This window comes from Phyllostomus hastatus, unplaced genomic scaffold, assembly GCF_019186645.2.
Source record: "Phyllostomus hastatus isolate PE091 unplaced genomic scaffold, TTU_PhHast_1.1 phas_contig_198, whole genome shotgun sequence".
Classification (NCBI taxonomy): Eukaryota; Metazoa; Chordata; class Mammalia; order Chiroptera; family Phyllostomidae; genus Phyllostomus; species Phyllostomus hastatus.
In genome coordinates this window covers 1,943,885-1,967,883 of record NW_025333715.1, presented here as the reverse complement: position 1 = coordinate 1,967,883, position 23,999 = coordinate 1,943,885, and the positions used below count along the sequence as shown (strand labels likewise).

At 61.1% G+C, this 23,999-nt stretch overlaps 1 protein-coding gene across 14 annotated transcripts in view; it reads left to right on the top strand.

Moving 5' to 3' along the window:
• The first annotated feature begins 4,229 nt into the window (after positions 1-4,229).
• Positions 4,230-23,999, top strand: part of PPARA (peroxisome proliferator activated receptor alpha) — a 50,807-nt gene continuing 31,037 nt past the window's right edge. For 2 of the 14 annotated variants that reach the window (XM_045834985.1, XM_045834970.1), the window contains exon 1: positions 4,776-4,807. In XM_045834985.1, coding sequence (XP_045690941.1) covers positions 4,789-4,807 — 19 coding nt within the window. In that variant the 5' untranslated portion in view covers positions 4,776-4,788. Of the gene's footprint in view, positions 4,253-4,314; positions 4,520-4,766; positions 4,808-4,843; positions 4,883-5,931; positions 6,188-6,306; positions 6,665-7,247; positions 7,399-7,850; positions 7,875-23,999 lie in introns of those variants that run through there. The other 12 variants (XM_045834979.1, XM_045834975.1, XM_045834978.1 and 9 more) reach the window with 12 other exon arrangements.

The following is a 23,999-nucleotide window of genomic DNA, read 5'->3' as shown; positions in this document are numbered from 1 at the left end:
GGGTGCAGGGGAACGCCCTGGCCACTGGGCACAAGCCCAGAGCCCACCTTGCCGTCCCAGAGGGAGCCAGCGCTGGGTGGCCATCCGGGTGGCGCACTGGAAGTCACAGCTGGGAAGCGGCCGCTCCGTTCTGGGCACCTGCTTAGCCATCACTTGATTTTTTTTTGTGGTGGCGGGGTTGGGGGACGTGCTTTAAAATTAAACTCAGCACCAACACTTACCTGGATGTACCGGTTTAACCTCCTGCTACCACCTGGGGGAACGAAGTGGCCGGTTCCCACCTGCCGTCCAAGACCCCACCTCCCAGGGTGTGGCCCGCATCCCCCTGTCCTCCCGTGCCATGGGCACCTGTGGAGAGTGCTCCAGTGAGGACCGCCCCCTCCCCTGCCCACCCAGCTCCCAGGCGAGGGCCCCTCCTGCCCCGGCCCAGGCAAGGGTGCCCGCGCCCCACCCGCCAGCAGCGGGAGCAGGCGTGACGCCTGTGGCTCCCCGGGCGGCCGCAGCACCTGGCTCCCTGGTTCCGTAGGGCTCCCTGCCCTGCGCTGCAGGTCTCCACACGAGCCCCAGTGCTGCCGGGAGAGTAAACACCGTGAGTCAGTCAGTCTGCAGCGGGGCGCTGGGCACGCCGGCCCGGGAACCGGTCGGAGGCCTGTGCTACGTGTGCGCCATGTGCTTCCCTGCCCGTGGGCTGGCGGGCCCTGGACTCCGGCTTCAGAAACACACATTTTAAACAGCTTTGGGGACGGACACGCGGCTGCCCAGTCCGAGCCCACCGACCCCGACCACCTGCTCTCATCCCCTTGCATATTTACTAAGAAAAGTCACTCTCACCCTGGCTGGCATAGCTCAGTGGGTTGAGCGCGGGCTGTGAACCAAAAGGTCGCAGGTTCGATTCCCAGTCAGGGCACATGCCTGGGTTGCAGGCCACGGCCCCCAGCAACCGCACATGGATGTTTCTCTCTCTCTCTCTCTCTTTCTCCCTCCCTTCCCTCTCTAAAAATAAATAAATAAAATCTTTAAAAAAAAAGAAAAAGAAAGAAATGTCACTCTCCACAACAGAAGGTGTCAGGGAGAAAGAGGCTGTTTCTAGACAATCCTCTGTCAGGCGTGCCCCACCTTTTGGCGTCTCTGGGCCACACATTAAGTACACAAACACTAACAAAAACAGAGAAAAAATGTCATGATGTTCTAAGTAAAATTATAACTTTGTGTTGGGCCACAGGCGGCCTGTGGGCTGCGGGCTGGACGCCCCTCGTCGGTGAAGCTTCGTAGAAAACTCTCCACCAAGTCCTCACCCCTTCTCCCACTCTGCCCCAAACCGGGGGCACTTCGCCGAGCGTGGCCTGTCCCTCCAGGGGGCAGGGGAGCGCCGTCCGGTTGCTCATTTCAGTGGAAACCGGGGCCGGCAGGGGAGGCACGCACCCTGCCGGCTCACTCTCGCGGGGGCGGGGCCTCTGGGTCCCAGCCCTGCGCTGGGCCCTGCGACTGGGACAGAGCGGGGCGAGGGGCTCCTGCTGCAGGTTCCGGCCGCCTCGACCGGCTGGCGGGACACTTCCATCAAAGGCAGGTGCCAGGGTGGGTCTGAAGGTCTCGTGAGGAAGCAACCAGCAGACACCGGGCACCACAGTGGTTTCAGAGCTCAGTCCGAGGCCGCCGGTTTGGGAGCTGAGCCGGGCAGGGCCATCGCAAAACAGCGCTGGACTAGACAAACGCCACCCGGGAGGCGGTGGCAGGAGGGCGCCACCCCAAGAGGGCTTCCTGGAGGAGGCAAACCTTGGAAGAGCCCTGGGCAGGTGGGGATCCCATCTCAGACACGTGCACCTCCTCCACACTCCCCCTAATTCTTACCTAGCACCTATGCCCGTGAGCCTCGCTGCCCCATTTTACAGATGGGGAAGTTCAGGCCGAAGGTCAAGTCCTTTGACCCTTGTAGCAGGAGTAAAAGGTAGAACAAGGCTTTGAACCCAGGTCTGTCTGACCCTGCATCCCAGGTTCCGTCACTCACTTCAGCAGGGAGTTGGGGGCGGGCCCCAGGCAGAGGCAGCGATGTGGGCGCATCCTGGCACCGACTAGGCACCTGAGGGTCAACACACCTGGGCTTCTCTCCTCGCCCCTTGCCCACCTCGCCTACCCGTGGCAGGGCGGGTCACGGGGGCTCAGGGGGACCCCAGCCTGGGCTGCGTCGCTGCCAACCCGGCCTCCATGCAGAGCCGAATGTCCCTTACAGAGGGAATTCCCTCCACACGGCTCTACAGCGACACTCAGCCACCAGGTCACAGAGGCCCTGGCGCTCCGAGTCCCTGCTCCGAACTGGACAAAAGATATCTCTGTCCCAGCAGCCCCTGTCCCCTGCCCTTAAGACAACAAGGGATGGGACAGCGTGTGCTGGTGGGGAGGGTGTCTGGCCCTGGGGAGGGACAGGGGAGGGGCAGCGTGGCTTCTCAAGGTCAATGGGGACACATCAGAGGCAGAGGCCCACACTCAGGCCTGTGGCCTTTGCCTGAGGACGGGTCAGTCATCAAAGGGGCCGAGAGTCTGGGGCGTGGCGGTGGGGCCGGCCGGAGCTCCCAGCCCCTGCGGATGGACCTCAGTGCCCACGAGCCCACCAGCTGCTGCTTTGGGAAGCGTCAGCTGACGAGGATCACTCAGTACTTGTCACTATCCCACTGAGCCAAGGGCCACTCCCCAGCAGGACACAGCTTACTCCCTGGCTGGGGCCCACCTTGTACGGTTTCCCCTCTCCCTGCCCTGGGGAGGGCCCCTGTCCCCTGCCGCAGGCGTCTGTACGTGCCCCACCCCCACTCCGCCCGGCAGACCCGGCGGGGCCAGCGCGACCCACAGCACTGTGCTCCCGGCTCTGCCAGAGACAGCCGGGGGTCCAGGCCTGCGCTTCTGGACCAGACAGCGGCCTCTGGGGCACCCAGGGGCAGGTGGGGGCGGCGGCGTGGGGCTGGACTCTGAGAGTCCAGTTCCCACTCCCTCTTAGGGACCTCGGCTAACAACACCGCTTGCTTTCCCCGCCTGTACAATGGTGATGAAACCAGCCGCCTTGTGGGACTACCGTGAGTTCCACGTAAAGTGACGAGACTTCACTACCCGGACCCACGGGCTTTCGCCCTGGTTGCTAGGGTGGCAGACGCACGCATGGCCACGGCTGGCCCCGCCGAGGTCCGGCCTCGGGCCAGGGAGCGGCTCTGGGCTGGTCGACAGTGAATCCTCCCTCTTTCAGTCTGTGTCCCTGGCCCCTGGCCGGAGGGCACGCTTCCAGGAGACCAGAGGTCACCGGCCTGGCTGGTGACACCCTGGGGGCACACACTCATTTCATCAGGAGGCTCTGCAGGTCAGCAAAGAGCAAAGAAGTGACCCAGGGAGGCCTTCGACCCTTCCTGGAACAGGCTCACCCACGCGGCGGGACAAACAGACAGGCTTCAGCCTGGACTCCAGACCCGGAAAGACACGTCTCCCTGGCAGGGGCCAGGGTCAGCTCTCTCCCGGACACAGATGGCTCGCACCAGCTGCCTCCACCCTGCCCAGCTGCCTGGTCTCAAGGGGCAGACCCCTCCCGTTTCCGGGAGCCTCTTCCAAGCTACCCCCTTCCCCCCTCTGAATGTCCCAGCTTCCTGACTCGGGGGCGGGGTGGGGGGCTGCGGGAGAGAGCGAGGCTGCTCTGGTGGGACTGGGCAGGTCACTGTGTCAGGCGTGGCTCAGCAGGGCAGGGGACTCTGCAGAGCCTCCTCCTCTCCCAGGCTCTGCGTCTTCAAGACGACAAACAGTGAGCAGGACCCGAAGCCGCATTAGCACCCACCACCGGGAAGGCACGGACCAAGGTCCACGTGCCCCGAGCACTCCCAGCATCCACGGAGGCGCCAAAGGGGAGCTCGGGTGCTGCACACGCACATTTGCCGGGGCACTCGTTGGTGCCCTGGGCTGTAGGGGGTGCTCTGCTCAGCCCCTGCCCAGGAGGCTGTTTCTGTCCCATTCAGGCGCTGTGGAAGGTGAGGAGGGAGGGACTTCCAGAAGCTGGGGGCAGGGCAGGAGTGTCCTCTGGGCCCATTCCTCCAGTGTGGGCTGTGTCACAAGGTCTTCAAGGCAGACAGGGACCCACAGTCCCCCAGGGCAGCAGGGTGGGGCCATTTGTGTCCAGGATTCTCCTCTGAGAAAACGCTTGCCCTTCCTTCCACTTTCTCCCTGGGCGGAGGCGGGGGAGGGGATTGGCCGAGAGCATTATTCAACAGGACAAATTTCAACACAGGTAGGAACAGTGAGGTTTCTGTCCCTAAAACCTCGGGAGCCCGGAAAACCCAGGAACATCCCTAGTCTGTGTCCAGTGGGGGCAGCCGCTGCCCTGCCGACCCCTGTGCAGGCTGCGTGGTCCGCAGTCCGAACAGTTTGCACCGGGTCTTCCCGACAGCCTGGGGGGACTGGGTTTATGACAATCCCGGCACATCTGGGGACAGACACCAACGCCCCTGCGTGTGGACTCTGGGTGCTTGGCAGCCCGGGACCTGCAGTGTGTCAGGTGAGGTCTTGGAGCCTGGACGTCGCCGTCCACTCCCTTCGCCGCTGTATTCCTGCCCTCCAGCTCCGCAGGCCCCTGGATGCTTAAGTCAAGAGCACGGGCGCCTGCCCAGCCTGTGTGACATCCAGGATATAATGTGCACCGATCGCCTCGTAAACTCGGGAACATAATATGAAACCTTGGCAAGTGCCATAAAAGTTGGGCTTGTCAGTGTGGGCGTGGGTAGGTTACGTGGATGCCTGCAGGTTGGGGCAAAGTTCACCACGGGCATGGGGCTAATCAACGCGGGTGAGTTTCAGGGGCCTGTGGAAGAGCCGGGAGAGCCAGTGCTCCAGGGTCTGCAGGGTGTCTGCCTAACGCAGGGTGTGTTGGGGGGGGGTCTCCTGCCCTGGGCAGGAGCTCCCAGGCGCTGGCATCCACAAATAGAACAGTGGGGGGTGGTGGGGGGTGGGGGAAGGAGGGTCGGCGTAGTACACATTCGGTTCCCAAAGGTGGGGAGTCCTGATGCGCTGGCACGGGGGGTTCGTGCGTTCCTCTCAGGAGCTCCGCGTCGCTGCGGGGACAAAACTTCTTTCCAGCACCCCTGCCCGCTTCTCACAAGTGGGAGTCCGGCCTCGACCTCCGCGTGGGCTGGCAGAGGCCCAGCGCCTTGGCGGGGGCGGGGGAGTCAGCCTCTCTCCCCGACGCACCGGGGGAGAGGGCACGGCTCCACGGCAGCCCTGGCCGGGCGGGGGGCGGGTGGCCCACAGTTGGCAGCGCGTCCCCGTGCGCGTCCCGGTTGCCCTTCGCCCATCTCTGCACCCGGCCTGCCGCGCCGGCATCTCCGCCACCTGTTGACGCGTCCTCCCAGCTCGCGTTCCCTTTCTCCTACTGTTGCATCCCGGGGTTGCGGGGACAAGGTCTTTCCCCGCCCGCCCCGCACCCCGCGAACCCCCGAAACTAGAGGGCGCAGAGCCTCTGCCAGTGTCTAGGCCAGCTCATTGTACAGACCGGCAAGAGTCGGGTTGCCGGGGTGGGGGAGGGGGGCCTTGCTAGCGCAGCCTGGGCGCGGGCGGGAACCCCCACCCGTCCCCAGTCCGGGGCCCACCAGCGCCTGGACTTGAGCCCTTTCCGGTGCGCGGGGCCGGACGCGCGCCGAGGCTCAGCTGCACACGGTGTCCCATCGCCGCGCCGTACACGCCGGCCCCGTGACCTTAGCAGGCCTCCTCCTCTTGCCTCAGTTTCCCCACCCTTGCAGCCACCAGGGGCACGAGGAGGGAGCCTCAAACGGCGGCCCCGCCCCGCCTCCTGGGCAGCCAATCGGGCGCCGCCATCCGGGGGGTGTGTCCCGCCTTGGGCCGCGGCTGGGGGGCCCGGGGGCGGGTCGGGAGGTCCGGGGCGGGGTCGGGGTCGGAGGGGGGCCTCTGGGCGGAGCTTCTGGGCCGACCGCCCGCGCTGCCCCGCGGGGCTGGGAGGCCGAGGGGCGGCGCGTGCCGCCGGGGTGAGGCTGGCACAGGAGCGGGAGGCGGCGCCCGGCATGGGCTGGGGACGCGGCGGCCCCACGGCTGGGGCGGCGGGCGGCGGGGGCGGAGGCGGCCGCTAGCTCCGGGTCCGGTGCCGCCTCCCTCGGCGCGCTCGCCCGGCGGACCGACAGACGACGGACCAGCCAAGGTGCTCGGGGACGAACGGGTGCGCGCGGGGTTCTGCGGGCCTGGCGGCCCCCCCGCCGGCCTCGGGACCCACAGCGGACGGGGGAGGGGCCGAGCCCGGCGGCGCATGCGCGGGGCCCGGGGGCGCGGGCCGAGGGCGCTCGCGGCGGGTTCATGCTGGGGAGCCCTGGGCCCAGGGGGCCGCCCCCTGCTCCGCCTCCTTCCCGGAGCCCGGGCGTCCGCGGCTGTCTCTGGGGCTGGGGGCTGTGCCGAGGTCGAGTCCCGGACCTCACAGACACTGGTCCTCTGGTTGCTTCCCGGGAGGAAAGGCCCACCAGGCGGGGCGGCCAGCGTGCCCTCCCCTCGCAGCGGCAGAGTTTGGGCGTCACCGACAGGAGGGGGCGTTTCCCGAAATCCCCGGGGGTCCCCTGAACTAGGTAGCCCGAGGCCCCGAGTGTCGGACCGTCAGGGTCGCGTACCGGGCGGCTGCGGTCCGAAAGGAAAAGCTCCCCGGCGGGTTAGTTGACAACCAGTGGGCTCCTTTGAGGAACTGCCCGACTTTGCTCCCGAGCGCAGGCGGACGACCGAGCCTGGCCGGGCGAGCCCAGGGCAGGCTCCGCCGCGTGACTCCCTCCCGGGCCCCCGTGGCGCCCGCGCCCAGCTCCCCGGGCCCTGGCTGCGCAGCCCTGGTGGGGGCGCAGGGTGGTGGGGGCGCAGGGTGGTGGCTTGGAGAAAGCCGGGAGGGTGGGTTCTGCCTCACGCCCACCCACGCTAACAAGAGACAACTGCACGCCCGGGCTTTCTCGTCTTTTTGAGTTTAAGGGAGGGCCGGCGTGCACCAAATGTCAAGGTTCTTTCTGAGAAAAGTCCGTGGTTGTATAATAGCTGTGGGTTGCGCGGGGCGCTCTGGGACCTCCGGAGCTGCACGTCTACCCCAGCTCCAGCCCCCTCCCCAAACCAGAGGGTCCCCTAGATCCCAGGGCTGCTTGGGAAGGGGTGGCGGGGAACGGGTATGGGGAGGGGCCCAGAGTTCCTGGGAGCGACCCTGCTACACTGCTGCCTTTGAAGAAGCAGGGTCACGGTGACTTTCCTCGTCCAAGGTGGTGGAGCGCTGGGGAGAATCCAGAGGACATATCGTAACTATTTCCTCCTTTACCTTCTCACTGCCAAGGCCAGTTAAAGGCCCTGCCTTCTGTGTGAAGCGACAGTCTGTGGCAAGACAAGCGCAGCACCAAGACGCTGTCATTCCAGGTAAATAGAAGGTTTGATTGACTAACGTTTCCAGGCCTGAATGTTTATGTGTTCACTTCCGTTGCCCTACAGACTGGCCATTGGGGGGTTAATGATTACTCCGTGGTGCAGCGTGGGGTGTATTTTCAGTGTTTTGAAAGTAAGGCTAACGTGGGGGGGGGTGTGGATGCCGTTTTACGTTCTGAAAACTTTCTCGTGGCAGTTTGCCTGGGGACTTCAGGGCTTGGTGGCGGGCTGGCTCCGGGTCATTCAGAAGGAGGCAGGTTGGCTGTGAGGAACGTTATTCCCTAGCGGACACCGCCGTCTCTGACGCAGGCAAGGACCGGACCGTTTGGACCGCACTTTGAATATGAGGCAGGTGGCTCGCTGAGATAGCCGGCCAGGTTGAGGACTGCCCTCGGCCAGGACAAGGGCCGGTCCAGAGAAGGAGCCGGATGCTACCAATGGCCTGGTCCGTGTCCCCGAGGGGCCAGACGGTGAGCTTGGCACCTCCCACGGCTTTGAAGCAGACGCAAATTCATGGACAGGAGAAGGGAAGGCTTCTCTCTCTTTTCTATGTTAGACAGATAATGAGTTATTCCATAAACATAAATCGTTTTTTATTTTTAACCAACCGCCGGTCGTCAAACTCGTAAACGGATTTTTCGCCGTCGCGTGCGTGCATGAGAGAGGACGGAAAGGAAAAACGTGTCCCCCTGTGTAAACTGTTTTGTCATCTGCATTAACTGTTACGTCACGAAAAATATTTCTGTGGGAATCCGTGTGCGTTTCACCCGTTAAAATGTCTGTGTGATATTCCACGGTGCTTAGATCCAGCACGTAGTCAGCCAACCCGGAGGTGTGGGTATGTAAAAACGTATGTTTTCAGGTGTATTCATTCTGTAAATATTTGTGGAGCGGCTGCCACCGAGCACGGCAGCCGTGGATGTGCTCAGGAAGCCCATTTTTATACCAGAGCCCAAAGCAGAAAGGGCCGGCCTGTCTCCGTCATCCGAGGGCTGGAGCTGGGCTGCGGGAGGGAGACTGTTGTGCCCTGATATTTTGTGAGCCTCTGTGTTTTTATAATTAGTTTTCTTTAAGCAATCTTTTTAAACATTTGAATTAAAATAGTTCTTCGCTTCATGTGAATGGAGTTGACGCACTCCAGATTCTCCTCCCTCCCCCTCCCTCGCAGCCTCTGCGCCGGCGGTTCTGTTCTGAACAGCCGATGGGCCGGGGGGCCTTCCCTTCCGAGTGGTCGTGGGTTGCGCACTGACGCTGCTGGTTGGTAGCAGCGCCGTGAGAAGGCGTGGCCTGTAGAATAATTCCCGCTAATTTGGAAGTTTTCAGTTTTGCTTTTTGGGGGCGTGGTAGGGAGTCCGTCCTGAGCGTTTCGTCGCCGTGTCGAACACAGGCACAGTGTCTGTCTGCAGGATAGACGTTCTCTGTATCTGCTGTTTCTGCCTTGTGGGTCACCGAGAACCAGCCAGCTGTCGTCCAGGGCCAGGGGGTCCGGGGAGTTAGGCAAAGAATTTTAATTTGCAGCCTGGCGTCAGGTAGTTGGAAGGTGGGAACCGAACAGGAAGGGCCCTGATGTCCCGCTAGGCGGCGTCGGAAGCGCTCCGCCCTCCTCCCTGGTGTTTCTGCTGCGCGCAGGCAGCGAGGTGCGTGTGGGGCGGCCGCCCTCGCGCCTGCGGACTTACCGGGCTGTTCTGTGAGTCACAGACACCGCGTATCTGATTTGCTCACGACCTGGAGGTGCGTTCGGTTTTTGTTTCCCGGGTGTTCAATGACAGCGTCGGGCGGCAGTGATTTCGAGGTGACTGGAGGAGTTTCTCAGCTTTGGAAAGGGAGGAGTCGCCCCCTCCCTGACCCGTCCCCCTGCCCCCCTGCCCCCCCCCGCCCCTCGCCCCTCGCCCCTGCTGAGTCAGGCCTGCGTAGTTGTTTCTGCAGCTGAGCTGCATTTGTTTGGAGGACAGCTCATGGTACACGCAAAAGGGTCTGAAAACTGTGGTTTGCATCAAGGGAGCGGTTGGCAAGCGGATGCCAGGATTCCCGGCGTCCCCTGGGTGCTGCCCGCCAGGCCGGGGGTCCTGGGCCCCCGCTCCAAACTGGCATTGTCTCTCCAGAAAGAGGATTTCCCCTTCACTCCCTCTCTCAGGAGGGCTGGGGGGCTCAACAGGTGTGTCTCGGGTCAAGATTCTCGGAGAATGTGAAAACCCGTGGGCAGCCCAGGGGGCGGCGTCTTAGAAAGAAGCCTCGTGCCGCCTGCCCGCCCCTCCCTTGGCCGCGTCTGACACCTGCGGTATTTTCGGTCTGACCGCTTTCTGATTTTTCAGTGGCTTCCCGGAAGAAAAACACCTCCCACCAGACGGACAGGTTTCTTCCATGTTCTTTTTTTTTTTTAAATAAAGATTTTATTTATTTATTTTTAGAGAGGGAAGGGAGGGAGAAAGAGAGAGAGAGAGAAACATCCATGTGCAGTTGCTGGGGGCCGTGGCCTGCAACCCAGGCATGTGCCCTGACTGGGAATCGAACCTGTGACGCTTTGGTTCGCAGCCCACGCTCAATCCACTGAACTGTGCCAGCCAGTGCCCTTTCCATTTTCGAATAGGTAGACAGCGGTCCTACACCAGTCAGAACCAAACCGCCGTGAGTGGTTGGGGTCTCTCTGACCGCGGAGAAGCCCTGGGTCTTGGCGGCCACCTGTCTGGCGCTGGCACTCACTCTGGTGTCTCTGGTCTAGCCGGTCACGCCCAGCACGGCCCCTCGTCCCAGGAGGGCCTGCAGAAACAGGCCCGGCGGAGACCTCCCCGGCTTGGGCACGATGTCCCCCCGCCGGTCCTAGATGCTCTCTGCACCACGGTGCCCCGTCGGTCGAACAGTCCCCGCCGCGTAGAGCCTGCTCAGCACAGAGCAGTCTGGCTCACTGTTGCCCTGCTGGTCCCGCGCGCGGAGTAGGTGCTTCTAAGCGTTCTCGGGACAGATACGCAGGGAACAGAATTGAGTCTGAAAAGTATCTATTGATGGGCCTCTGTTTTCTACACTTCTCAGATGTGGGTGGCAGCGGGCAGGAGTGGGGGCCCACCTACGGCGGGAGGACGCCCCCTCGGCCTCTCAGCTCCCGGGGTCCCTCAGAGGGCGAGAGCCCATCCGTCCATGAGGACGGGGTGCCCTGCCTCTGTGCTGGACGTCTGTGGGTGGTCCCAGCCCGCCGATGTCACAACGAAATGATTCTGTGCACAATTACCATTGGGTCCGGGGAGTAGTGCGCATTTAATAGGTTTTTCATGAGATGGCCTGCGAATCTAAGAAAATGCTCTTTCTGTCAGATGATGGGTTTCAGTTTCCAACTACCGGCCCAGGAGGAAAGGGCACGCTTCAGCTGCTGTGAGTTGGAAGTGCCTGTATCGAACAGGGCAAGGGTCCCGCTGGCCGGCCTTCCAGCAGCGGAGATAAGACCGGCCCGGGGGAGGGGCGGCGCGCGGATCGATGTCTCTGGGCGCCGGCCCCTCGTCTGCCTGCGCTCACCTCGCCCGGTTTCCAGAGACTCCCACACAGCGGGGGACGCTGGTCTCCACGCCAGGCCACATGCTTCCCACCCTGAACCTGGGCGCCGCTGGCGAGGCGTCCCTGTGAACTGGGGGAGTCGGGGGAGCAGAGGCAGGGCACGAAGCTTCCTCGGAGTGGTTTGGAGTTGTAGCGAAGGGAGCGGCCCAGGGGGGCTCCCCTTTTCCCCATTGTCAAGTGTGAGTGAGGCCCCGGCTTTTCCTCGCGGCCATTCCCCACCAGAACGGGCCTGTGGTCGTGTGATAACCGCGCCGACGTGGCGAGTTGCCAGGCACCAGCGAGAGACCCAGTTACTCAGAGATTGACATGTGGGCACATCCCTCTCCGAAACATTCTGATGCACTAGCTGTCGGTCTTACACACGTGAGTGTGTAAGTGCATAGTTACAGTGAGGCCTCATGGCTTGTCAGGTACAGGATTGTGGGGACCAGGGACAATCCAGTCTCGATGACCTGGAAGTGAGTTTTTTTCTGTAACCCATACATTAAATGTTTTTTTTTAAAGGATCAGTTTATTTTTTTTAAGATTATTTATTTATTTATTTATTTATTTTTAGAGAGGGAAGGGAGGGAGAAAGAGAGAGAGAGAAACATCCATGTGCGGTTGCTGGGGGCCATTGCCTGCAACCCAGGCATGTGCCCTGACTGGGAATCGAACCTGCGATGCTTTGGTTCGCAGCCCAAGTTCAACCCACTGAGCTACGCCAGCCAGGGCTGAGACCCTTTTTTAAAGTTTAATTGTGCGACGGTGTCAACAGCTGGAGGGGGCGAGAGCCGAGGAGGAGGCTGGGAAAATGAGAGGCCCGAAGAAGGCGAAGAAGTCCTCACTCGGGGCGGGGACGCCTCCGCGGCTGCGCTTCCTGGAGGGGGAAGTCCGCGCACAGACGGGCGGAGAGGGCCCGCGGACAGGTGACGTCACGAGAACGTGGAGGCGGGCGCATGGGCGCCCCGGGCGCTTGTCCATTTCAGAGGAGGAAGGTTCTGGAACTGGGGAGATGGTAGGGCCGCGGTGCCTGCGCTGGCCAGTACGTGCGCGGGCGGGAGTCAGAGAGAGACAGAGTCGCGGCGGTGGTGGCCGGCCGTGCCCGGCGGAGCAGCCATCCCGCTCCGGGGCGCATGCAGCCAGGTGCCTGCGGTGGGGACGGGGACGGGAAGACAGCCACGTGAGCGCTGTGATTCCCTCCCAGTTCCGGGCCCTGGGCGTACATACAGACCGAGAGGAGCAAACCAGGGTATTTTTTTCCACTCTGGAAACGGAAAATTATTGACATTTTTTCCCCCTGCTCCAATCCTTTCCTTAGATGCCTCTCACAAAGTTAGCTTTCAGCGTCTAGGTCAGAAGTCTAAGTGAAAGTGAATATTTAACCACATTCAAGGTCGGCCGGTAATCTTCAGCCCGAACAGAGGCACCGGACTTCCGAGAAAGAAGACTCCGGCGGGGAAAAAAGCCGATACTCCCGCGGCCGACTGGGGACGGTGACGGGCCCCGCCCCCCCCCGCCCCCAGTTCCTGGGAAACGCTCAGTCACCCCGTTCGGAGCGGCCAACTCAGCCGTTGGCTTTCCGAGTGGGAGGAGCCGTCCTCCACCAGAGGGGGTTTCGGGGAGCCGCCCGCCCAGCTGCCCGGCCAGAGCTGGTGGTCCCCGAGCGCGAACCCTCCAGAAGGCAAGAGCCAGCAGCTCAGCGCAGAGCTGGGGGGAGGCGTCAGTTTTAGGAGAGGGGGCAGCTGGGACTCCAGCCCCTCACCTGTCATGCCGAGACAGCTGCCATCCGCAAAGTTGCTGGGCCGTCCTGTCCCCTCCCTCTGCCAGCTTCGGATCTCCGTGGGGCTGGAGCCAGCCAGCCTCCGCACCTCTCTAGGGGCTGCTGTGGTCCCGACCTTACGCCCTACGTTCCTGACGTCACCTGACCCTCCGAGAGGCTCAATCTCAGTCTGCCCGGCTCTGAGCTGCCCAGGGTTTTCCCGCCCCCGACCCAGGTCCTCCTCCCGGTCCAGGGAGTGGCTTCCCGCTGGGGCCCGGGAGGCCGAACACTCATAGTGGACCGCTCGTCCGCGTGGCCTGCGCCTCCGTGTCCTCACCCTCAAGCCGGGAGAACGGGATGCTCTCCGCGAGCAGTGGCACCTGGCTCGTCCCGAGAAGCCTGTAGACGTGTCTCTGCCCATGGCGAACTGTGGGCTTTAACTCGGACCTGTCTGCGCTCACTTCCCGGCGCCCGTGGGGATGGCCGGGCGCGGCCCTGGATCTCCGGTGCCACCGACTCTCCCGATCCCTGACCCTCCATCCCCCCTGCGCCCCCATAAGCTCTACCCTCGAGATCTCAGCCTGAAATCATTTTCTTAGGGAACCCCCCGAACTGCCTGCGCAGGATGGACCTCCGGGGCGAACACTCAGCCCTTGGTGCTTCTCACCCGAAACACGAGTGTGCCGCGTCTGTCCGTGTGACAGCCGCGTGCCAGTCCCTGCCCCTGGGTGCCACAGACCCTGGAGGCCGGGGGTTGGGAGCCATCGCTGCCTGGCTCACCCCTGATTATGTGACCTGCAGCTCCTGCTGGCCCACCCTCTGCTTGAGGTTCCTTCAAGGCATAAGCAAACGCCACCTCCTTCGTGAAGCCTTCCTTGATTGCGCCCCAAACTGGGTGCAGGATCTTGTCCCTCAGAGACTGCTCCGGCAGTCTGAATCTCTGATTGTACTCTGATCCTGCTGCCTTTGCTGCGGCCATTGTCCCCGGGATTCTCCGGTCATTTCTTCCAGAGCTCACTCGTGTGTCTGGCACATCCTCACCGAGCATCTGCTGTGTGGGCCCGGTGGCGTTCTGGGTGCTGGACAGCGGTGGGAGGTGGCTGTGGTCCCAGAGTGCTGAGAACACTCGGCGTGCGGCCCCTGGGCTGAGCAGACAGGCAGCATGGCGCGTGGCTGGTCAGAGCCTGGAACCCGCATGGTGGGAGGGCAGGCAGGCGGGCGGCCACCGCATCTCAGCAGCGACCTGGGCGCGCGGCTCCATTAATATCTGTCTTGCAATTCAGAATGTCTTTTCACGGAAGGAACCCCGTTGGGAGAGAGGAAAGAGTGAACAAAAATTACACAATAAATTTCAGGACCTAGTTGAGTCCCGATTATTATCTTAAGGACATTAAGTGCCTGCGTGAAATCCCTTTGACCCACTTAGATCAGCAGAGTTACATCGGAGGTGAACGCTAGCTCCAGCCCCACGTGTGACGACCTGCCGCCGGGAAGCACTGCCCTCTGTCGAGACAGCGCCCGCGGGGCAGCAGGTGGGCCGCGCGCCTGCGTCTGCGTCAGCCCCGCAGGTGTGACGACGGCTCTGCCAGGCAGGCTCGAGGGCCGAGAGCCGGTGGTGTGTGCCCAGAGCGCGACGCCGTTTGGTGTGATGGTCGTGCAGGAGGCGAGCTGCGCCCCAGACAAGCTGCTGTCCCAGGGTCGTAGGCAGTGAGGGGTGTCCAGGCCTCCAGTGGCAGGCAGGCTTCTGCTTTGTGGCTGGGGCGACAGGAAGGGAGGGGGCAGCTGTGTCCTGCCTGTGGCTTCCTGGGCCCCGGTATGGCCAGCAGCAACAGGGCTGGCTGACGGCCTGGGACAGCCTCTTGTCCCCCTCCTGGCACGGGGCTGCCTTCTGACGAGGCTCCCTAAAACCAGACAAGGAAGACGGGCTTGAGGTTCGTTGAGGTTTACTCACACACAGTAAAATGCGCCCTCTTGAGATGTATGTTCCGTGAGTTCTGGGGCGTTTTCTTGCTGCTCGTCGGCCGGGGTGCCCCCGGGCCTCCGTGACAGCCTCCAGACGGCACCGCGGCCCGCCTGTGGCCCGCGCCCTTCCCACGCTCCGAGCCTCTCCAACCTCATCTGCCTCGCCGCCGCCGCCGCTGCCGCAGAAAGTCCTGTGCTTTACAGGGCTCGGGAAACTCGGTCGGGCCGCCAGGGGAGGCGGGCTCGTCTCCCCTCCTGGGGTGGGCGCCCGCAGCGGCGGCCCGGGGCGGCCAGGACACTGTGCCGCAATCTGGCTTTAACCGTGGGAGTCCGTCCCTCGCAGCTGTGAGGGCCAGAAATCCAAAGTCAAGGTGTCGGCAGGGCCACGCGCCCTCTGAGACTCGGAGTGGGACCCTTCCTTGTCTGCTCCTAACTCCTGGAGGTGGCCGTCCCCTCGGCATCCTTGGGCTGTGGAAGTGTCACTCCTCTGTCAGCCTCTGTCATGGCATGGAGCCCTCCGCGTGTGTGTCTGTGTCCGGCTGTCCCCGTCCTACTGGATGAAGGGCCTTCCAGGGTGACCTCAGTGAACTAACGACACCTGTTCCGATACGGAGGGAGAGACGCGGGCACAGCTCCCTGGGGACACACGTCAGCCCCGTACGGGACTTGTGATCAGTTCTGCAGAGCCTCTTTGCCACGTGAGGTCACGCGTCTGTGGGCTCCGGGGGTGGAGCACGGACACCTTTGGGGGCCATCATTAGGCGCCACACCGTGGTCCTGCCACATGGCACTCACGTTCGACTGGCAGCTGCGTCCCGCTCGGGGAGGTGTGGGACACTGAGACCACAGCACGTCCCGGTCGTGCTCCAGTGTGGGTGACCCGGAGGGCAGATGCATAAGATCAGATGTCGAGTTGTGGCCAGGGTTGCCAGGGCGTTAGGCCACTGGGGTAGGCTGGCCATCCCAACCCTGCCAGGGCGGTGACGTTTGAGAACAGTGACATGCACGGAACAGCACAGGGCGCAGGGCTGGGAGGTCCCTTCAGCCCTCTGGCGGGCTGGTGCCCGGGTGACAGCCTGCTGTGGCTGTGGCTGCAGCTACTGCTGAGGGTGCAAGCAGGGGAGGGGCCAGAGGGCGAGGAGGTCTTGGCGGCCCCCCCGGGGCTCCTAGCTCCCTGTCCCCACTTATAGGAAGGATGGATGTCATCTCTGTTCTCACTGCCCACACGGGGGGCCTTCCCTGGCAGCCCTCCCCCGAGCTATCTCCAGCTAACCTGTAGGTGCGCTCATGGTTCGTTCTCTAGCTCCCCCCCCGCCCCGCCAGGTGTCCCAGCTCCGTGGGGACAGACTTGTCTGCGGTCTTCATTCCTGGGCCCACAGTGGCTGCAACCTGGCCCCACACAGGCGGCAATGAAACCCATTTCGGGAACAGCCTTCTTGCCACTCGGTCATCTGGGCCCTTGGGCTTTGCGAACAGCCTTTCTGGTCTAGAGTTTTATTCGAAGGCTGGTGCTGGAGCGACCCTGCCTGAACAGATGGAGCACCTGCCAGGGCGGGGGGCAGGGGGGGTGGGGGGGGCCTTAAGGAAAGGCGGCGGGTTCCCTGTAGTCCAAGCTGTGGATTTTACTGGAGAGTATGGAAGTGTTTCTTTTGCACTCTTCTTTGTAGGAAGTGAAAACTAAAGAGAAAAACAGCCATTACAACGGCAGAGCTGGCAAATATTTATGAGCTCATACATATTTATGAGCTGAGTAGTTTTTAACACATGAATACGGGGAACCCCATTTCTGATAATGGCTTCGTAGTTCCAAAGTCAGCTTGGAAAGGTGGAGAAAATCTTCCAATATGCCGAGTCCCTGGAGAGCTCACAAGGGGGTGGACGGTCACCAGACTGAGGTCTGCAGACGATGGACATGTGACATTTGGGGCCAAAGCAGCACCCCAGGGATGAAGCTGTTAAGAACCTAAGTAGCACTTCCGTGGGGCCAAGGGCCAACATTTGGGATAGAAAGTCGTTAAGAAGGGAAAACCCTAGTAACCATCTCAAACTCTGGGTTGGAATCTCAAAAAGCTGCCCCCCGGGGGAATACTGGTGGTCTGGGGACTGACCAGCCGCTCAAGGCCTGAAGCCCGGACATCTTGGTCCTGTGGTTGGATTAAGGCGGCCCCAGGTGGCGGGGTGGGAGGGGGGGTGGCCTGACGCTCGGCAGGAGCGGGGGCATCTCCCTGGAGGAGCAGTAGTGCCCCCCACTGGGCCTGTATTTTTAGGAACAAACTCTCAAACACAGGCAGTCCTCACTTTGCTCAGTTCTCCAATGCACAGATTGTAATCACCGCGGTAAGTTCAATGGCAACGCCAGCGCCCCCACACCGCGGCCCTCACCTCGGTTCCTGGGAGCGGTCGTATAAACTCCGTACTGTAGAGTCCCCGTGCGGGTGCTCGTGCCCGCAGGTCTCTGCAGAGAACGGACGTGCGTAGGCGAGTGGCCAATCGCGTTGCGCCTCTCAGAGTCGGTCCGTGATTGGTCCCTGCGCCTCCGTCATTCATTCATTCATTCACACGCAGGGGAAAGCGCGTCTTCGTGCTGCCTCCTGGTCTCCCAGCACGGAACCCCAGGGACGTTTCATGGAAACGGGCAGGTGGAAGGGGAACTGGCCGACAAAGATGAAAACGCCGGAAGTACATGGAAAGTGACAAGGCCGGAGGTGAAATTCGAACCAAACATAAATGGAGTCCTAGGAAACATAGCTGCCCGCGGGGACGTGAAAACGTGAAGGTGTCCTAGAGGAAGGGACCCCGGCAAAACGCGTGGCTCCCAGCACAGGACCGCTGAGGCGCTTCGTGACCTCGAACGCGCCGGGGACAGGGAGCCCACGGCGGACCCCAGGCTTACGGAGGGGCGGGACGACGGGCTGACGCATCGCAGAGACGGTCGCTCCGCCGTGCGTTGTGCAGCGAGAGGGCCAGCGTGGGTCACTGCTCGCGACAAGCCTCTTACAAGACAATAAAGCGGTTTAATTTTTAGCGATGCCAACGTTTTCATTACAGTATGCAAAATGAATATTAGTTTTACTATGTCGTTTATTCCCTTGTTTGCTTACAACAGGTAATGAGAGAGTTTCCTGTGTTTTGACAAAAATGTTTCAGGGTCATGGAACCACTGTGATTTTTTTTAAAGATTTTATTTATTTATTTTTAGAGAGGGAAGGGAGGGAGGAAGAGAGAGAGAGAGAAACATCAATGTGCGGTTGCTGGGGACCTGGCCTACAACCCAGGCATGTGCCCTGACTGGGAATCGAACCCACGACACTTTGGTTCGCAGCCCGCGCTCAATCCACTGAGCTACGCCAGCCAGGTGAACCATTGTGATTTTTACCGTTAGTGGCACCGCCTGGCACAGGCTCTGCTTTGTGTGGCTTGGTGCCACCATGCGCACCAGGACCGGGCAGTGAGGACACACAGCCCAGCCAGCCGGGCCTCTGAGGCGAGACGGCCTCGTGGGCCAGCAGAAGTGACAGAGGATGGATACGGACCGTCGTGACCCCGAGTCTGAGGCCTGCGAGACACAACCGTTAAATAACCTCGCGTGCTGTGTGCACGGAGATGCAAGAGAAGGTTGGGAGTCTGGGCCGTGCACTAGATATGGTATCTTTATGAAGGACACTGACTTGAAAAATCCAGTAGAAACTATAAAACTGGAAAATACGGAAACCGAAATGACACACTCTATAAAATAGCCAGGAGAGCAGAGGAGACACAGCTAATGAGAGAGTTGGTGAGTGATAGCAGAGGTCAGAGGTCGGAAGACGATGCCGAAACCGATGCCCAGCGACACTGAAGAGCAGAGCACGGGCCCGCCCGTGGCGGGGAGTTCTCCCTGAGCGTGGACTGGCGTCCTCCGGGCACGAGACGCAGCGCTTGAGGCACAAGCGGCGTTTGAAGAGACGGCAGCTGAAGTTTTTCCAGTTCTGGTGCCATCGAATCACAAATTCAAGAATCCGAAAGACCTCAGCAGAATTAAAAACGGAAAATCCATTCCTCTAGGAAGACACATTATCGTGAAACTGCTGGAAAGAGCAAAAGACGAAGAGGTGCCCTTTAAGGAAGCGAAAGGGAAAAAAAAACCAAAAACAAAAAGCCATTATTTCAAAGGAACATCAGGTCAGAGATAAATTCTCAGCCGGAGCAGTGGAAGCCAGAGGAGGAGGGAAAGAGACTTTCCGTGTGCTGAATGTCGGGTTTCTTCCAGGAATACTGGTTAGTGTCACATTTAGAGGTGACGGAGCGTCAGTTCCTAGGAAGTGCGCGGGGGTGGAACAGAATAGCTAGTCCAGAAACAGGCCTAACATATGTGGCCAATTGATTTTCAACAAAGTGACGAGTCGTATCGGGGAAAAGGCACTCTCTTCAACAAATTGTGCTGGAATCGGATAGCCATGTGCAAAAGAGCGAACCTCAACCTCATCTCACACCACTGTGTGTGTGTAGAAGAAGAAGAAGAAGAAGAAGAAGAAGAAGAAGAAGAAGAACTTGAACTTGCAGGGGGTCATAGACCTAGCAGCTAGAGTTAAAACTATATAAGAAATCTTAGCGATTTGGGGTTTGGCAAAAATTTCTTATACATGATTCCAAAAGCATGAACTCTAAAAGAAAATGGTACTTCATCAAAACAATAAACTCTTGCTCAGCAAAAGACACTTAGGAAAATAAAAAGGCAAGCCACAGGCTTAGAGAAAGCATTTGCAAAACAGGTATCTGACAAAAGACTTGTATCTGGAATATATAAAGAACTCTTACAATTTAATAAGAAGACATGCCCTGGCTGGGTGGCTCAGCTGGTGGGAGCGTCGTCCCACACACCGAAAAAGGTGGTGGGTTTGGTCCTGGGTCAGGGCACATGCCCAGGTTGTGGGTTTGATTCCCGGTCAGGACGTGTACAGGAGGCAACTGATCAATGTTTCTCCCTCTCATTGATCTCTCTCTCTCTTCTCTTCTTCTGTAAAATTAATAAATATATCCTTAGGTGAGGATTAACATTTTGAAAAATTGTTAAGAAGAACATACCGAATTAAGAATGAAAGCAAAATGGGCCAACAGTCTGGATGAACTCCTCAACAAAGCACACTGGGTGGCAGGGAAGCACACGAAGAGACAGTCCCTGTCACTTGTCATTAGGAAACTGCACATTCATGGCAGCAGATGTCACCGTTAGCCGTCCTGACTGGGAATAGAACCGGCGACCCTTTGGTTCGCAGGCTTGAGCTTAATCCCTGAGCCGCACCAGCCAGGGCTAAAATTAAATTTAAAATGCACGTAGTTGTAACCACACAGTAACTGTAAAGAAGGTGTGCCCCTCCTACTCAGAAAACTGACCGCGTCATCGAGAGGCAGTAACGGAGCCCAGATACTGTGTAATGAGAGGCTGCGTGGAAGAGACAAGTCAGGACCGCCCTCTGTCCTCAGGCCTCGTGTGCCACGGGGGACCCCGGCGCCCCCTGCAAGGGCACGTTCGAGCGAACCACGGGCACGCTCAGGACAGACCACGGCCGGTGTCCGTGGCCCTGAAGCCCCAGAATGCACCCCTCCCCCCGAATGTCTTCGCATGCGCCTCCAAAAGGCGACAGCAGCGGTCTCCGTGTCTTCCTTAAGCAGGTGTTTTCTCTTCCCTTTGCGTTCTTGCCGCTGTGAATCGCACTCACTCTGGTCTCTTTAGAAAGACCGTGGTTCCACCCACACCCAGCCTTCCCCCTGTAGACGCTGGCGTGCCCTCTCTGTGGCCCTTCCCCAGGCTTGTTAATGTAAGCGACATGAGAGGGGTTTTTGGTGAGGAAGGGAGTGAGGTTCAGAACGTGTCACTGGTGTTAGACTCGTTCCGTGAACGCTCCTTGAACACCCGCCTCGCGTGGAGAGGAGGGTGGCCGCCGTGGATTCCGGTGGAGGAGGCACAGATCGGCGGGCAGACGCGCCACCCACGGGCCTGCGCCGGGGGGGTTGTGGGGGCACAGAGGACGGACCGAGCCCTTCCCCGGGGGTGGATCTGGGAAGGCTTCTGGGAGGAAGGGGTACTGGAGCTTCCCCTTAAATGTGCAGGGACGGCGGGCACGGCAGGCCCAGGAACAGGATGAGGCCTGGAGGCCGGAGGGCATGGGGTGCGGTTGGCGAACTCGGAGCCGTTCATTTTGGCCGGGACACGGGGGTCTATGCAGGGAAGTGGGAGAAGACGGCTCACTCACCCCCGGCCTCGGCAGGTCTCGGCGAGACCCCGCGCAGGGCCAGGCGTCTTCCTCAGCACTGGACCCCTTCCTGGCAGAGCCAGCCCACTGGTGGGGGCACCGAGGGCACGGGTGGTGTGTTAGAACAGGGGTCCCGACCTCCGGGCTGTGGACCAGCACCGGGCCGGGCCTGTTAGGACCCGGGCTGCGCAGCAGGAGGTGAGCTTAAATGTCATGCACTCGAATCACCCCAAAACCATGCCCCCGCCCTGGTCCGTGGAAAAAGTGTCTTCCGCAGAACTGGTCCCTGTTGCCAAAAAGGCCGGGGACCGCTGTGTTAGAAGACGCTAGTGGGGCGGGGGGTGCCTGCGTGGGTGGGTGAGCCAGTCAGGAGCCCCGGGGAGGGTGAGGATTCCGGGGGAAGGCTGGTGAGAAAGTGGCGCCTGAGCAAGGGCTGGAAGCGGGAGGGGCCCCGTGGCACGAGGATGGGGCGGATGGGAGCGCCCCTGGGAGGGGCAGGAGAAACCTCGGGGGAATGTCCCGGAGCGGTCAGGTGGCAGCGGCAGGCCCCTGTGGTGGGCCTGGGGGGCAGTGCAGGGCTGGGCTCTGGTGTCCCCCTCCCCCACTGTGGAAGCAGCCCTGGGAAGGAGGGTTCTCAGCGGGGCCAGGACAGCCTTGGACTCGGTGCCGTCTCCCTCTGGCTGTCGCCAGGGGCCAGGGACAGAAGCTGCTGGGCGTCACCAGGCGAACGGGCTTGTGGAGGCCCCAGGTGTGTGGCTGGGGCAGGCAAGAGGGTGTGGCAGGAGAACCGGGTGCTGCCCGGGGCGGAGCAGGGAAATTGACTTTGGGTCCAGCCTGGTCTTTGAGTGGCCGCGTGATCTTGGACGGTGCTCATCCTTGGTCCGTTTCCTTGCCTGCAAACCCGGGTGTCTGGAACTGAGGCATCTCAGGGAGGCCCTTCAGGAGGGGCTGCAGTGACCAGGACTGTCCTTCAGGCTGTATCTGGGGAGAGAGCTGGCGGCGGGCCGGTGAGGAGGCCGTCCCAGGGGTCCAGGAGCCAGGGAGGGATGCCGGGGGCCGGGGAGGGGACGGCCTGGATGCATGTGATTCAGGAGGGAAAGATACACATTCAGACGAGCAGACCACACCGCCCGAAGGACCGTAAGCTGTGACTCTGTCCAGGCAGGAAAGACCAAGGCCACCTCGGGACAGGGTGGGTGCCGGGCACGTTGAAAGCAGTCCCACCTGTGATGTGCTCTCACTGCGTGGGTGGCCGCGTGGGGAGCTTCCGTGTCCAGCCCAGCGGAAGCTTGAATCGGTTCCCCCAGAGACCCTCCCCCGACGCCCGGCCCTGGGTCCCGTGACCCGACCCCGCAAGGTTCCCGTTTTCCCGTATTTCCGTGCAGAGCTCTCCCTTGCAGCAGAAAGTTCAAGTTTTTCTCAAACAGGTTCCCGTGGGGGCCAGCCGCTTCCCCCTGCTTCCTTAGCGCAGCTCGTTCCCGGAGCAGAGCGGCTGCGGCCGAGGCCCCTGGGGTTTATCGGGGTTCATCGGGGTTCATCGTTGCGAACACGCCCTGGATGGTGGCGTGGCGGGGAGCCACTCGTCCTGGGGGTCAGGCGGAGCTTGTTCCTGTTCGTTCGCTCCCTGCTCACGTGGGGTTCCACGGGGTCACCAGGTGTCCGGGGTTCTTTCGCGGGTCGGTCGTGGTGGGCAGGAACTGAGGCCGTGTAGCCCGGGACGCTCTGGCTCCCAGTAGGAAGCACGGGCCGGGTCTGCTGGCGCCGGGGCGGAGGGAGGGCCTGAGGGTCGGGGCTCACGGAGGCTGCGAGTCCCTGAAGGACCCGCCTCGGGGTGGGGCCGCGGGTCCCTGGAGTCAGGGGTTCGGGGTGTCAGGTCCTGGCAGTTCCTCCCGAGACACGAGCTTCCAAGGCAGCAGCTCAGGCAGGCCCTCCGCTCCGTTTAAAAACCGCGGACGAGGAAACGGTGCTCCTGAACAATCGCCGCATTGTCACAGGCAGAGGGAAGCTGAGGACAGTTCAGACGACGGGAGAAATGACAGCAAACTGCAGACCTGGTCCAGGGTCCCGTACCGCCAAGCACGTGACAGGGTCAAGTGACAACACTTGAGTGTGAGTCGTAGATACCGTGTGCCTGTTGCATTTGCTGGACTTGATAAGGGGGCTGCGGCGGGTGTGCGAATGGCTTTATCTCTCACACACACGCACGCACACACAGGCACACGCACACACTATGGCTGGCTGCCTGCTTCCCTCGTACAAACAAAAGCCAGTGGTGAGGAAGGCCAGCGGGTAGAGTATTCATTACGAGTGAGTGTGGTGGTGTGCTTGGCACTATTTTGTGTGTGTGCAGCTCTCTCTAAGTGAAATCACTCACAAGTAAAAAGTCAAAAAGCAAACAGTGAAACGGAAGTGTGTGTCCCCGCTACGTTTATAACCACGTTCGAGCTCAGAAAGCGTGAGTAAAAGCCCACCCACTCTAAAACAGCGCTCCTCCCCGGCCTTCCTCTCGGGGCTTTTTTAAATTGGACTCTGCCGCTTTGGAGGTCATTGTCGGTTCCCACGCAGCTCTGGGAAACCACACAGGGAGGCCCCGGTTCACTGTCCCCGGCTTCCCCGTGTGGTGACATCTCGCAGGACACAGTGCAGTGTCATTTCGTCCCCCAGACACCCCTTGGGCAGCCCTTTTCCAGCCGAATGCCGCCCCCGGCCGCCCCACCAAGCCCTTGCTCATCCCTGGGCACCTGGTCTCTGTCTGTATCGGTTTGTCACTCTGAGAAAGTTACATAATGAACCACATCGCAGGGGCCTCTGGGGATCGGCCTATTTCACACAGCATCACCAAGCCACTGGGTGAGTCAGAGCTTGTCCTGGCGGAGCAGTGCTGCCAGGACTGGGCGCTCCGAGTCTGTGGCCATGGCCCTCCCCCCGCCCTGCTGGAGGAGGCCGGGGGGTGTTTCCAGTTTGGGGTCCTTGTGCATGAAGCTGCCAGTCACATTCGTGTGCGGTTTTCTGGCCTTGTTTTGAATGTGTCAGCGGCGATGGGACCAGCGGTGCACGATACTAGCTCACGGCACACAGACGCATGGCCGCTGTGCACACAGGGCCATGCAGCCACG